This window comes from Melospiza melodia, chromosome 23 (assembly GCF_035770615.1).
Source record: "Melospiza melodia melodia isolate bMelMel2 chromosome 23, bMelMel2.pri, whole genome shotgun sequence".
NCBI lineage: Eukaryota > Metazoa > Chordata > Aves > Passeriformes > Passerellidae > Melospiza > Melospiza melodia.
Window position 1 is genome coordinate 12,693,849 of NC_086216.1, and position 14,568 is coordinate 12,708,416.

The 14,568-nt window shown below is 61.2% G+C and overlaps 1 protein-coding gene across 1 annotated transcript; it reads right to left on the reverse strand.

The window, feature by feature from the left end:
* On the reverse strand, positions 1-13,757 carry TCF7L1 (transcription factor 7 like 1). The gene is made up of 12 exons (XM_063175449.1): positions 13,542-13,757; positions 13,403-13,463; positions 12,547-12,677; positions 4,669-4,752; positions 4,302-4,434; positions 3,692-3,794; positions 3,403-3,486; positions 2,966-3,109; positions 1,875-2,034; positions 1,427-1,534; positions 1,089-1,170; positions 1-980 (listed from the first exon to the last, which is right to left on the reverse strand). Exons 1-12 carry the CDS (start codon positions 13,740-13,742, stop codon positions 595-597), a joined length of 1,677 nt encoding a protein of 558 aa, XP_063031519.1. The 5' UTR covers positions 13,743-13,757; the 3' UTR covers positions 1-594.
* Between the last annotated feature and the right edge of the window lie 811 nt (positions 13,758-14,568).

A 14,568-nucleotide genomic window follows, 5' to 3' on the forward strand; every position in this document is an offset into this window, starting at 1 on the left:
TTTTTATTTCCTTTTGTGAAAAATAACAGGATTTTTTGAGGTGATAAAAACACAACCCCTCCCGGGGCTCAGCCCCAGGCCCTGCCCAGCGCAGCAGGAGCGCAGCGGGCAGGAGCAGCACCGACGGGGCAGCACCAGCCCCGTGCCAGGGCACGGAGCAGGGTTTGGGAGCAGCTGGAGGCGTTCCTGCCCCTGGATCCGGGATGGAGAGCCAGTTCCAGCCCACGCCTGCCGAGTCTGGGGCTGGCACCACCGTGAGGGTCCATCCCCGGGCCCCGCGGCAGCGACGGGCATCAGTTCCTCCCTCAGAGATCCCCCTCGGCGGCACCTTCTGGAGGGTCTATTCCATCATTTTTTTATCTTTTTTTTTTTGTTTTCTCCTTTTTTTTTAATAAAAACAGTCTTTAGGTTGACCGCTGGCAGCAGCTCTGAGCAGAAAGCCCCTTCCCTCCAGAGCCTGCTCCCCAAAGAGTTCAGAAAGGTCAAATATTGACCAATAACGGTTTTGGCTGCGTTCTAATCTTGATTGTGGCTTCTGCAATGTACAGCGGGGAGGGGACGGGGTGGGGAAGGACAGGAGGGGAGGTTGGTCCCTCAGTCAGCGGGTTTGGTGACCAGGGACAGCGGCTGCGTCTGCAGCGCGGCCAGGGCGGCCGGCATGGCGCCGGGAGGGGAGGCCAGCAGGGCCGAGGGGGCCCCCGAGGCGAAGGGGACGGGCCTGGAGAGCAGCGAGGAGGAGGAGGAGGAGGAGGAAGAGGAGGATTTGCTGAGCTGGGCCCGGGCCTCGGGCTTGGTGGTGAGCGAGAGCGGCTGGGCCTGCTCCGAGTGCGTGGCGGCCGGCGCGGCCGGCGAGGCCAGGGCGGCCGACGGCGTGGCCGGGGAGTCCAGCATGGAGCCGTGCGACGAGGCCGGGCTGGGGCACGGCTTCTCGGGCAGGAAGGGCACCACGCAGGGCTTCTTGCTCCGGGCGGGCAGCGAGCCTGCGGGGACAGGGACAGCGTGAGGGGCACAGGGGGCCTGAGGGGACAGGGATGGCGTGAGGGGTGCGGGGAGTGTGAGGCGACAGGGACAGCGTGAGGGGCACTCACCGTCGGCATCGGGGCCCTGCTGCTGCTGCTGCTGTTGTTGCTGCTGGGCCAGCTTCTCGCGCTTCCGCTTCTTCTTCTTGCCCTGAACGAGAGAGTTTCAGCTCCTCCCGCGGCTCCCGGCCGCCATGGGGGTGCTGGGGTGGGAAATGTGGATGGGAGAGCACATGGAGGGGACTGAAACCGTCACACGCTGCCCCAGCAGCCTGAATTCTGCCCCAAGCACAGCCAGCCCTCTCCCAGCACCCCAAACTCTGCCCCCAGCCCAGCCAGTCCCCTCCCAGCACAGACAAACCCCAGGAAGGGGCTGGGGTCCCCATGGAGGGGGGGGTCACACGTACGTAGTTGTCCCTTGCTGACCAGGTCGGGTAGAGCTGCGAGTGCAGCTGCCGCTCCTTCCGCGCCAGCTCGTAGTACTTGGCCTGCTCCTCCCGGGACAGCGAGTGCCACTGCGGGGACAGCACGATGGGGACACCAGAACTGCCCCAGGGCCCCCAGAGCCACCCTGGGGACCCCAAAACCAGGCTGGGAACCCCCAAACCCACACTGGGAATCCCAGAGCTGCTCCAGGAACACCCAGATCCACGCTGGGGACCCCAAAGGTGGCTGGAATCCCCAAATCCACAGTGCTGACCCCAAGCACCTGCTGTCCACCCCATCCCAGGTCACCAGGAGCTCCCTGGGGCTCCTGGGCTGGCAGTGCCCAGGTGTGGGGGCTGCAAGGTCCCTGGGGCAGTGCCCAGGTGGGCCCTAACCCCCCAAAGGGTCCCTGGGGTCCCTACTCCGTACCCTCCGTCCCAGGATCTGGTTGATGGCCGCGCTCTCCTTCAGCGTGCACTCGGCCACCACCTTGGCCCTCATCTCCTTCATGTACAGCATGAAGGCGTTCAGAGGCTTCTTGATGTGCGGCTTCTTCTCCTCCTCCTTCTTCACGGCCACGGGGGATTTCCTGCCGTGGGAGGAGCGGGACAGGAGGGTCAGGACTTACTTTATGAAAAATCATGGACGCATTTTATGGAAAATCCTTTCCTTCGGATTTTTTCTCCTGAGAGGCTGAGAGGTCTCAGAAACGGAATGTAAACATTGATTATCTGCTGCTGTGGAATGCAACAGGTGCATCTGTGACTGGTCTCATGGGGTTGTTTCTGATTAATGGCCAATCACAGTCAGCTGGCTCGGACTCCCTCATCAGTCACAAGATTGCATTATCATTCCTTTCTATTCTTTTATTATCATTTCTTTCTATTTTTTGATAGCTTTCTGATTAAACCCTTACTTCTATTCTTTTAGTATACTTTTAGTATATCATTTTAATACATCAATATATCATTTATATATTATGTTATTATATTAATATATGGGATTATAATATATCGATATATATACTATGTTATACAATATAGTATATTGTAATACATTAATATACTATAGTATATTAATATATAATTAATGCTACATAACACATAATATATAATATATAATATATATAATATATATAATATATATTATATAATATATAATATATAATATATATATAATATAATATAGTACAATATATAATTTTAATATATTTAATTAAAATTTAATTTTAAAATTAAAATATAAATTTTAAAATGTAAATTTGTAATACTTAAATTTAATTGTTTAATTTTTAAATTTAATTTTTAAATTATTTTTTTAATTTTAAATTTTAATCTTTAAATTTAAATTTCAATATATTATATATTATATCATTTTAACATAATATACATCACAAAATAATAAACCAGCCGTCTGAAACACGGAGTCAAGATTCTCTTTGCTCATTTTGGGACCCCTGTGAGCACCAGCCCGGGTGAGGACCCCCAGGAGCACACCCTGTCCCCCCTGTCCCCACTCACGAGGTGCCGGCGGGGCTGGAGCTGGGCTGGGGGGGCTCCTGCTTGACGATGGGGGAGACGATGGTGGGGTGGGGGATGCCCGAGGGGTGCAGCCCGTGCGCGGGGGGCGGCACCACGTGCGGCGAGAAGCGGCTGGACATCAAACTGCAGAGGGGGGGACAGACAGCAGGGGTGGGACAGGCGGCCAGAGACCCCCCAGCACCGCCTGGGTTCAGAGAGCGCCTGCCCCAGCCCAGCCGGGAACCCCGAGAACGTGACAGAACCCAAAATTCACACTGGAAACCCCAAATCCGTGCTGGAACCCCAATCCACCCTAGAAACCTCAAATCCGCCCCATAAACCCAGCCCCACCTGGACATGGAGGCATTCATGAGAGACCCCAGAGACCCCAAATCGGCCCCACAGACCCCAAATCCACCCCACAGACCCAGCCCCACCTGGACATAGAGGCGTTCATGGCCAGGGCAGGGTAGGGGTGCCGGAAGCCCCCGGCAGGGATGGAGTACACGGGCTGTCCTTGCCTACAAAAACACGAATTCTTTGGGGAAAAAAAAGTCCTTTTCCACTTCATGAGCACCCTTGGGCTGCTCTGTCCATCTGCAGGATCCCCAAATTTTCCAGCAGCACGGAGTCCCTCTCTTCCCAGCCCGACAGGACCCCAGATTCTGCCCCAAGCACAGCCAGCCCCCTCCCAGCACCCCCAACCCCAAAGCCCCCCGTCCTTACTGTGGCACGAGCCAGCCCAGCGGGGGTGGCAGCTGCCCCACGGCCCCGGGGGACAGGGGGTAGTAGGGGGGCAGCTCGGGGGGGTGCGGCGGCCGTGGGATCCCTGTGAGGGCAGAGGGGGGGTCAGAGCAGACAAGGAGCCCCCCGTGCCCCCCAGCACCTTCCGTGAGCACCACAGATACCCCAGAGCAGCACAGATCCCACCGAGCACCCTGTGCCCCCCAAAACACTTCCATGAGCACCCCAGATCCCACTGAGCACCCCAAATCCCCCCAGATCCCCCCTGTGAGCACCCCAGATCCCCCTGAGCCCCCCGTGCCCCCCAGCACCTTCCTTTGGGCACCCCAGATCCCCCCTTTGAGCACCCCAGAGCCCCCTCTAGATGTGTTCCCCAGCCCCACTCACCCCCAGATGTCCCCCAGGTGCCCCCCAGCCCCGCTCACCCTCAGGTGTCCCCCAGCCCCGCTCACCCCCAGGTGTCCCCCAGGTGTCCCCCAGGTGTCCCCCAGCCCCGCTCACCCCCAGGTGTCCCCCAGGTGTCCCCCAGGTGTCCCCCAGCCCCACTCACCCCCAGGTGTCCCCCAGGTGCCCCCCCAGCCCCGCTCCTCACCCGTTTTGGGGTCGATGTCGGGGCTCAGGTGCCCAGGGGGCGAGCCGGGCGGGAAGGGCTCGCTGCTGTAGGTGATGAGCGGCGTCAGGGGGTGCATGTGATGGGCGTGCTGCACCACGGGCACCTTGTTGGACTGCGGGGAGAGAGGGCAGGGCAGGGCTCAGCCCACGGGAGCGGCCCCAGGGAAGGTGTCCCTGCCCCAATGGAGGTGTCCCTGCCCCACTGAGGGTGTCCCTGCCCCCTTGGCTCTTTAAGGCCCCTCCCCAGCCCAAACCACCCCCGAATCCCCCCCATGGAATGGGAGAGGACCATGGGGATGCTGTGAACGCCCCCCCCAGGGGTCTGGGGGCTGCCCCCTGTCTCTCACCAGGTGGGCGGGCGAGGGCGAGCTCCTGTCCTTGAGCGTGGCCCCGGCCGGCACGTCCAGCAGCGGCCACTTCATCTGCAGGTACTGTGGGAGGGATGGACACTGCCCTGCAGGGACCCCCACGCAGCCCCTGGGCCCCAAAAACCAAAAATCCCAAAACCAACCCAGCCCTGGCCCCAAAACACCCCCAGCCCCAAACCCCCCCAACATCCCAGTCAGCCCCAAAACGTTCCCACAGCCCTCCAAAATAACCCCATCCCCAAAATATTCCCCAGCCCCAAAACCTCCCCCCAGTCCCCAAATCCTCCCCAGCTCAGAAACAACCCTCTGACCCCAAAATATCCCCCGGCCTGGCCTGCACAGCCAGCCAAGGACCCCCCAGCCCACGGGCAGAGGGGTTTCGGGGTTTTTCTCCCAGTCTGGGTTAGGAGCCTGCTGTGACACTGGGATGTCTGCCTGGCACCCCAAAAAGGGGCTCAGTGCGTGTTTGGGGGGCCCGAGGCACCAGAGGGAGGGTCCCTGGAGATGCCAGGGCTGCAGAATGTGGGAATGTGGGAACGTGGCGGCAGCAGCTGCTGCAGGAATTTCCCCAAACACAAACCTGCCTGAGCCCTGAGCCGGGGCAGCTGGAACCCAAACCCAGCGTTAACCCTTCCAGGACCCCCACCCAGGGCCCCCTGGCACGGCACAGCCCCAAAGCCGAGGGGTCCCTGAGCCCCCCCAGCCCCAGCCGGCCCCCTCCCCACCCCGAGGGGCTTTCTGGGCTGCCCTGTGAGCAGAGGAGATGCCAAGGGACAGCACTGGGGGAAGTTTTGGGGATAAAGGGCTGAATTCTCATTTTGGGAGCCTGGGGAAGGGAGAGGGAGGAACAGGGGGGACTCTCAAAATGTACAAAGAGGGGGGAGCTGCTGAACGGTTCAGTGGTGATGTGGGAAAATGACAAAATGACCCCCACTCCCTCCCCTTCCCCTCCTCTTCCTCCCCATCCCCTGGCTCCAGCTGGGACACAGCCCCCACTGTCCCCCCACTGTCCCACAACGGGGACCGAGCTGGGAAACAGCAGCAAAAAAAAAAAAAAAAAAAAAAAAAGAGAAAATAGTCGAAAATCGGTCACATTCCAGAGAGATTAGAGCCAGCTCTGGGTGCTCGTTAGCAGCCAATTAAAAGCAGGGGTAACCCCTTCCCTGCTGGAGCCCAGCCCCCCGGGAGCCCCCAGACCCAGGGGAAGGGGCCGGGGATGCCCTGGTGTGCAGCTGGGGGCGTTCACCAGAGGATTCCCACTCCTCCTGCTCTGCACAGGCTCCAGCCCAGCTGTGCTGCTGCCCTGGGCAGGGGGAGAGCCCCGGTGGGTCCTGGTGTGTCCCACCCATAGCTGCAGGTCCTGGCAGCTCCATGTGCCCGTGTCCCAGAGGGGTTTGTCACCCTCCTGCCCAGGGTTCCATCACCCAGCTGTGTGTCCCAGCCCCTCCTGTCCCTCTGTCCTGTCCCTCTGTCCTGGTTCCAGCCCCTCCTGTCTGTCTGTCCCGATCCCAGTGTCAGTGGATTGTTCCGGAAAAAAAAACCACCCAAATTTGGCTCCAGGAGTGACAGGGAATGGGATTTTGGAGAGAAATGGGGATGCTGGGCTCGATGCATCCTCCAGTTCCTCCAAAACTTTGTGTTTGGGCATAAGAAGGTGGGGAAAAAACCCCCAAATCTGCCCTGGCAGAAGGGTCTGGGGCTGCAGGCAGGGATGCTGCGATGGGGATGGCACCAGTGGGGACTGGGGGAAGCCCCAAAATGGGCAAAAAAGAGAGGGGAAAGGGCAAAAGGAGAGGGGAAACGGGGACCTGGCCTGTCACCCTCCTGAGGCAGGACGGGGCGTCCTTCACACCCCAACAAAGCCCCCCAGTGCCAACAAACAGGCAGCAAAGCCAGCAGCATCCCGGCCCCACAGCTGCTGCAGTCCCCGGGATGGCTGGGGAGGCAGAAATCCCAATTACAGCTGGATTTACAGCCCAGGCAGGCAGACATAAATCTCTCCCCCACCCCCGCCATCCATCCATCCGCTTCCCAGACCCATAATCTCCTCCAGATGTTGCCCATGAGCACCAGCATGACAAATCCCAGCCAGGGGACTCCTGGGAGGGTCTCCTGCACCCCCACATCCCAGGGAGAATCCCAAAAATCCCCCAAAATAAGAGTTATTGTTCCATCGGGATTTAGGGTTTCTAAGGGTTTCAGGGTTGATGCAGGAGACATCTCCACGCTCTCTTTTGGGATTTTTTGGGTGACAGCAGCCATGCAAAGGGTGTCCCAGCTGGGGACGGGGATTTTGGGGTGGGGATGAGGGTTTGTGACCCCCCAACAGCAGCTGTTTGTCCGTTCCCATAACACAGGCACCGGATGGGAAATGCCAACGGGGCTGGGAGATGAAAAATAAGTTAAAAACAAAAACAACTCAATGTGGGATGAGCTTGGAGAGGTGGCACTGGTGCTACCTGATCCCCATCCACAGATCCCACATCCACACCCTGGGTGGCATCTGAGGGAGAGCTGGGGCCCAGAGGAAGGTGGGATGGGGTGGGATGGGATCCATGGGATGGGATCCATGGGATGGGATGGATGCTGTGGATGAGGCTGCAGCACTGCAGTGGGCACAGCCCAGGGTGGTCCTGGGTCCACCCATGGGTGCCCAGAGCCTCCCCCACCCACAGGGGACCCCAACTCGCAGCCCCTGCTCCCCGTCCCCACAGCCAGTGGCCCCAGAGCCCGCTGCTGGCCCAGGCTTTTGTCTGCAGCTCCCCCAATGGATCCATTCATGGCCTGCATCCTCTGGGGGACCCCAGCAGGAGCAGCAGGCTCAGCCAAAGCTCCAGCACAGCCAGATCCCTGTCCCAGAGCATCCAGAGCCTCCTGGAGCTGGGGATGGCACCAGCACAGCCAGATCCCTGTCCCAGACCATCCTGGAGCTGGGCACGGCACCAGCACAGCCAGATCCCTGTCCCAGAGCCTCCTGGAGCTGGGCATGGCACCAGCACAGCCAGATCCCTGCCCCAGAGCATCCTGGAGCTGGGGATGGCACCAGCACAGCCAGATCCCTGTCCCAGACCATCCTGGAGCTGGGCATGGCACCAGCACAGCCAGATCCCTGTCCCAGAGCATCCTGGAGCTGGGGATGGCACCAGCACAGCCAGATCCCTGCCCCAGAGCATCCTGGAGCTGGGGATGGCACCAGCACAGCCAGATCCCTGCCCCAGAGCATCCTGGAGCTGGGCACGGCACCAGCACAGCCAGATCCCTGCCCCAGAGCATCCTGGAGCTGGGGATGGCACCAGCACAGCCAGATCCCTGTCCCAGACCATCCTGGAGCTGGGCACGGCACCAGCACAGCCAGATCCCTGCCCCAGAGCTTCCAGAGCCTCCTGGAGCTGGGGATGGCACCAGCACAGCCAGATCCAGTCCTGCCCCTCCCCTGCCCTCTGCCAAGCCCTCACCAGCATCCCTAGCATCCCCAGGGACTCTCAAGATCCCCAATATTCCCAGGATCCCCAAGATCCTCAGGGATCCCCAATATCCCCAGGATCCCCAGGCTGAACACAAGGTGAAATCCTTGCCAAAAACACCACCAGGAAAGAGGCAAACCGAGAAGGGGCACATCAGCCCTTCCCCTCCTCCTCATGCCCTTTCCCCAAACTCCCAGAGAGGAAAACACAGCACGACCGCTCCCGGTTCCAACCCCTTCTTCCCTCATCCCTCCTCTTCCTCCGTCCAGGATGCACCGGGCACTTCCCCCGGGTTCCTCTTCCCCGCCCGCGACTCGAAGGAAGGAAAACTAATGAAAAGCAGCTGCTGGGAATTCCAGAAGGATGATGAATGCGCCTCAGTCCCGGAACAATCCCAGGGCCGAGCAGAGGCGCCCCGAGCGCTTACTTCATCGCTTTAATTTGGGAATCGTGTTAGAAAAGGAGGGAGGAGGGAGGTTCGGGGGGTGGGAACCTCCCGGAGGTCTGCAAGCCCCGCCCAAGGGGTAATTAGCCGAAGAGCATAATTAAGGAGCGGGATAAAGGGGCCATTGTGTGCGGCAGCTCTGCGGAGTCCGCGAGAGGGAAACTGAGGCACGGGGAGGGCTCGGCGCCGGATCAGCCCAGCAGCTGCGCACAGCAGCGAGGACAAGCCAAAGAGTGGGGAAAAAACAGGGTTTTCCCTTAATATTTACCAGGTGGAGAAGGAGGGCGGCGCTGATGGGGGGCAAATCCCAAATAAAGCAGAAAATCCCGAATTAGTGCAGCAGGAAGGAGGAGGAACTGGTCCCAGGATGCTGAGCATGGAGCGGGCCCCCACGCCAGAAAAATCCCCCCATTCCAACACCTCCATCCGCATCCCAGCGCCAAAATCCCTCCAGGCTCTGCCAGAACCGCCAGCGAGACCCGCCCGGCTTTTGGAGCTGCCCTTCTCCCTGCCAAAAATCCGTATTTTAATCGTTTTCTTTGGCAGCAGCGCAGTTAAGGATCTATTTTCTTTAGGAGACAGATAGGGCTCTGTATCCTCGGGAATTCATCGCAGGAGTGGCGCAAAAAACGCCGGAATAGGTCCAGGTTATGGATTTTTCCCTCATTTATTTTGGGATCGCAGCCTGCCTCAGCGCATTAATTACACCGAGGTGCATTAATTACACCAGCACAGCGTCGGGAGAGCTGTTTGGATGGAATTCCACGCCTGAGGAAGGTTTGGATTTATTTAAATCCTCGCCTCCAGACTCGAATTCCTGGGGTTAAACTGGTTTTCTTGGGAATGGTGCCAATCCTGTGCATGGTCGCTGCTCCGTGCCTGGTTCCCATCCACTTCCCGAGCAGGAGGAAGATGCTGGGATGAGGTTTTGCCCAGTATGGATCACTCTCATTCTGGGTTTGGGGTAAAACCCATCAGCTCCACACCACCCTGAATAAGTGGATCCATCATGTGGCAATGGGGATTTGCATCCATCCAGCTCGTGCACATCCAGAGTATTCCCTCTCCATCCACCTTGGGTTGTTGGGAATAATCCCAAGGAGCCAAACACTGCCTCACAGGTCCCCAATTCCTGATTGGAATTGAGGAAAATTGGCAGGAACGCTGCTCCCAACAATGCCATCGTCAGATTCCAACAAATTCCTTCACCATCAGAGCAGAGCCCCCAAAATCCTCCCTGGGCAGAAACTGCCAGGAAAGTGATTCTGGGCACCACGGAGACTTCCCAAATTCCAGGATCCCAGCTGGAAGCACTCCAGGAGCAAAGTGAGTCCACAGAGATTGGAGAGCAGCAGCATCCATCCATTGGAGCTTGGTGGGTTGGCACGGGATGTGACTTCTGGTCTGGAGTGTGGAAAGGCACTGTGCAACCAGATTCCTAAATATTTCCCAGATTTCCATAGATTTTGGAGTGGAGAAATGCAGAATTCCCAGTATTCCAAACAATCCCTCCAGCTGTTGGTGTGTCAGATCAGTGCTGGCACCTGCAGACTCATCCATCCCCAGGGTCCATCCATCACCTTCCTGGCCTCCTCCTCAGAGCACCTCCAGCCACGGAGATTATCTGGGGATTGGGATTCTTCTCCTAAAATCTTTCTTCTCCCTTCCATCCACGGCACCTGGGTGGGTGCCACGGCCTCTGGGATGGCTGGGTCCTGCAGATCAGCTCCAAACTGGGGCAGAAGCAAGAAGGGAACAGGGCAAGGGCGGTTCCCAGGGCAGGCTGTGCCTGCTGCTGCCACCCCGGAGCTCCGCGTGTCCAGGCCCATCCAGGGCACTTGGGTTGGGAGCTCGGTGCCCCGGGGCCGTGCTGCGTGTGGGGACGTGGGGCTGGACCCAGGGGCACCAGGGGCTGCTGCCAGCACGGGGCTGGGAGGCTGTGCCTGGGTATACCCAGACGCTGCGTCCAGCTGTGCCTGCATGGATCCAGGAGGGATCAGGGTGCCGTGTCCAGCTGTGCCTGGGTGTGTCCAGGTGCTGTGTCCAGCTCCATGGAGGATTCTGTTCCCAGAGGCTGAGGTGTGGAGTGAGGAGGCTGAGCCTGCGAGGATGCGGGGTCAGATCCAGGATGCTGTGCCCAGCTGGATCCAGACCTGGACCAAGGATGCTCTGTCCTGACTTTTCTTCTGTTTGATTGAGGATGCTGAGCCTTGCTGGGTCTGGTTCAGGGTCAGGATGTGTGTCCAGATGGATTCAGCACAGAATCAGGGATGCCTGGAGGGATCAGGAACAGGATCCAACAGGAGATCAGGCACGCTGAGCCAGCAGGATCTGGTGTAGGGTCCAGGATGCTGCACAGAATCACAGGGGCTGTGCCCGGCTGGATCCAGAGCAGGACCAAGGATGCTCTGTCCTGCAGGGTCCAGTTTGACTGAGGATGCTGAGCCTTGCTGGCTCTGGGTCAGGGTCAGGGTGCTGTGCCAAGATGGATCCAGACCCGGGCCAAGGATGCTCTGTCCTGACTCTCCTGTTTGACTGAGGATGCTCAGGGTCAGGGTGCGGTGCCCAGATGGGTCCAGAGCAGGACCAAGGATGCTCTGTCCTGTTTGGCTGAGGATGCTGAGCCTTGCTGGGTCTGGTCCAGGGTCAGGGTGCTGTGCCCAGCTGGATCCAGCGTGGGATCAGGGACACTGTGCCCATCTGGGATCCGGGGGATCCCTGATCTGCCACACTCACAGGAGGGGCTGGTGCTGTGCACAGAGCTCTGCTGCTCTCCCGGGGCATCCAGAGCATCACAAAACTCCCCGAGCCGCCCCCAGCATCCCCACACACCCCTCACTAACCGGAGGCCCCATTCCGTCGGAATTCAGCCCAAATCCGCGCTTTCCCAAGGCCAGCCATCCCCCTGAAACATCCGGGAGGCGACACCCGCCCCAGCCCCTGTTAATTAATCCCCTTTCTGGGATTCATTAAATCATCGTTAGTGGCCGCTTGTGACGGATCCCGAGCCCAATCCCTGCTCATTATCCCGGATTCCCGGCCAGTGTTTGGCATCGCGGTCAGCCCTGCCTCATCCCCAAAACCTCCTAATCCCAGGAGTGACAAATTGGGAATACAGCCTTTATCCAGCCGGGATAATTAGCTTATCTGCCCTCCCCATCCCGGGATTTGCACTTCACGGCCGCTCCAACCAGTTGCTTCCAGGAAAGCAAAAGTAGGAAAACCCTGAAAATGCGGAAACCCCTCCAGGGGAACCAGGGGGGTTCCGGGATTCCGAACCACCACAAACATTGTTATCCCGTGTAAATTCCACACAGTTCCCTGTGAATCCGCAGAAACAACGTGGAAAAGCATCACCGGAGCGAGGAATACACCTGGATAACCGGGAGCGAGGGCGTCCCACTGTCAGCATCCCTCCCCGAGGGGTCGGGACCCCCGGAGGCCCGAGAATTCCCTCCTCGCCTGGGGGGCTCTGATTTCCCCCCAGGATGGCCCCGTAGGAACACCTTGTGTTCCCAAAGCGCCTCCACATCCCTCACATCGCTCTGGGACGCTGCCCGGGACGGTCTGGGGGTCGAGGGACCCTGCTGAGGGGAGGGGGTCTCTCCCCCTCGCCCACCCCCCCCCCCCCCCCCAGTTCTCGCTCAATTTGCTTAATCACTTCTCCCCCCGCGGCCAATGTTGGCCCATTAACGGCTTTAAAACGCGTTTAAATGAGAAAAGCAGCAGCTCAGGGTCAGGTTTCGGGGCGGGTCCCCCGGAGCGAAGCCCCCCCAAACTCCCCACCCCCCTCTAAGCTCCCCCCCAAAAGGGGCGAAGTGAGCCAAAACTAAAATAAATAAACCAAATTTCTTTTTCTTAGCATCAGGTGGTCGCTGTCCTGCAGGACGGGCTTGGGGGGCTCTGAGCCCCCGCGAAAGGTGAGGGGAGGGTCCGGGGGGCACTTACGGTGCGGGCTCCGCCGGGGGACAGCGCTCCGTTGGCGAGGTAGGGGCTGCCCAGCTCCGGGAGCATCAGGAACGGGTACCCGGGGTACGGGGGGCCCTTAAAGAACGCCCCATCCTGCTGCCGTCTGACCACTGCGGGAGAAGGGAGGGGGCGTCAGCGGGCGGGGGGCACGGGGGGACCCTCGGGGATGCCCAAATCCATTGGGGAGGGTCGCGGGTTCCTCCGGGGGTCTCCGACGGAATTTTGGGGGAGTCCTTGGTTCTCGCGGAGGGTGGGGGGGGGGTCCCTCTGGGGGGCCCAAGTCATTTGGGGGGTTCCTCGATTTTTTAGGGTATCCCTGATTGTCTAGGGGGTCCCACTTGGGGGGCAGCTGGTGCGCCCCTCTGGGGGTGCCCAAGCCCCTTTGGGGGGGTCTTTTGGGGGAGCCCCGCTCGGGAGGGGCCCGGTCAGGTCCCTTTGGGGTGTCCCTGGTCCCTTGGGGTGTCCCCGGTTCTTGTGGGGGTCTCGGCTGCGCGGGGCAGCCCCGGGGGCGGCGGCGGCTCCCGGTGCCGGTCACTGCCCCCCGAACGGAGCCGGCCCCGGGGGCGTCCCGAGCCACGGGGGCACCGATCACCGATCCATGCCCGGGGCCGGTGACCGGGGTGGGGACACACACGGGGGGGACACACACGGGGGGGACACACACGGCCCGGAGGGGACCCGGCCCCGGGGGACACCGCGGGGAGGAGCGGAGGACACGGACACGGGGGGGGCACACAAGGGGTCCCGCCCGCGGCGGGGGCGGAAACAAAGAAGTTGGGAAGTGCCGGCGGCTCCCGGGGGATGCGGCGGGCAGCGGGGAGGGGGGGTCCGGTACCTTCTGCCAGCGAGTCCCGCGGCTTCTGGAAACTTTCCCGGGGCGGCGGGGGCCGCTCCGCCTGCGGGGAGAGGCGGTGAGCGGAGCGGGGCCGGGCGGGGGGCGCCTCCCCCCGGCTCCCCGCCGCCCCCCGCCTCACCTCGGGGCCGGGGCCGGCCGCGCCGCCGGGGCCCCCCCGGTTCTCGGTCTCGCTGACCAGCGAGGACTTGAGCTCGTCCAGGTCCCCGTGGGCCGAGCCGCGCCCCGCGCCCTTGTCCTGCTCCTCGCCCTCGTCCTGGAAGGCGATGAGCTCGTCGGGGGCCCCCAGGTCGTCCCCCCCCGTGGGTTCCAGCTGCGGCATCGTGGGGTCCCGCCCCGGCCCCGCCGGGCCCCGCCGCCGCCGCCGCCACCGCCCGGAGGGTCGGGAATGCGCGGGGCGGCGGGGCGGGGAGGAGCCGGGATGCAAACCGACACCGGGGGCCGGGCAGGGGCTCGCGCCGCCCCGCCGGGCCCGCTCCGCTCCGCGAGGGTCCCGCGCCGGCCCCGCACCGGCCGCGCTCGGTGCCGCCGCCACCGGGGCTCCCCGCACGGTCCGGGGCCCCCCCATCCCGACCGGGGCTCCCCGCACGGTCCGGGGGCTCCTCGCACGTTCTGCGGCCCCCCCATCCCGTCCGGGCTCCCCCCGTCCCGTCCGTGCCGCCCCCATCCCACCCGGGGCTCCCCCACCCGGCCCAGGGTGCCCCAGTTGGGGTCTCCCCGTCCCACGCGGGGTGTCACCTCCCAGCCGTGTTCCCCGTCCCACACGGGGTGACACTTCTGACACATCTGAGCGTTCTCAGCTTACTCGTGGTCCCCCCATTCCGTCCGTGTTCCTGCCACCCTGTCCTGGGGTCCCCCTCGTGCCCTGGGTCCCTCCATCCCTCCCAGGGTGTCCCCTCCCGTCTCGGTGCTCCCATCTCTGTCCCCCATCTGTCTCGGGGTGCCCCCATCCCTCCCGGGGTGCCCCCATCCCTCCCGGGGTGCCCCCATCCCACCCATGGTACCCCATCCCTCCGAGGGTTTCCCCATCCCATCCCTGTGCCCCCATCCCATCCCTGTGCCCCCATCCCACCTATGGTACCCCATCCCACCCATGGGTGCCCCCATCCCACCCCAGTGCCCCTGTCCCCCACCCCAGGAATGCTCCG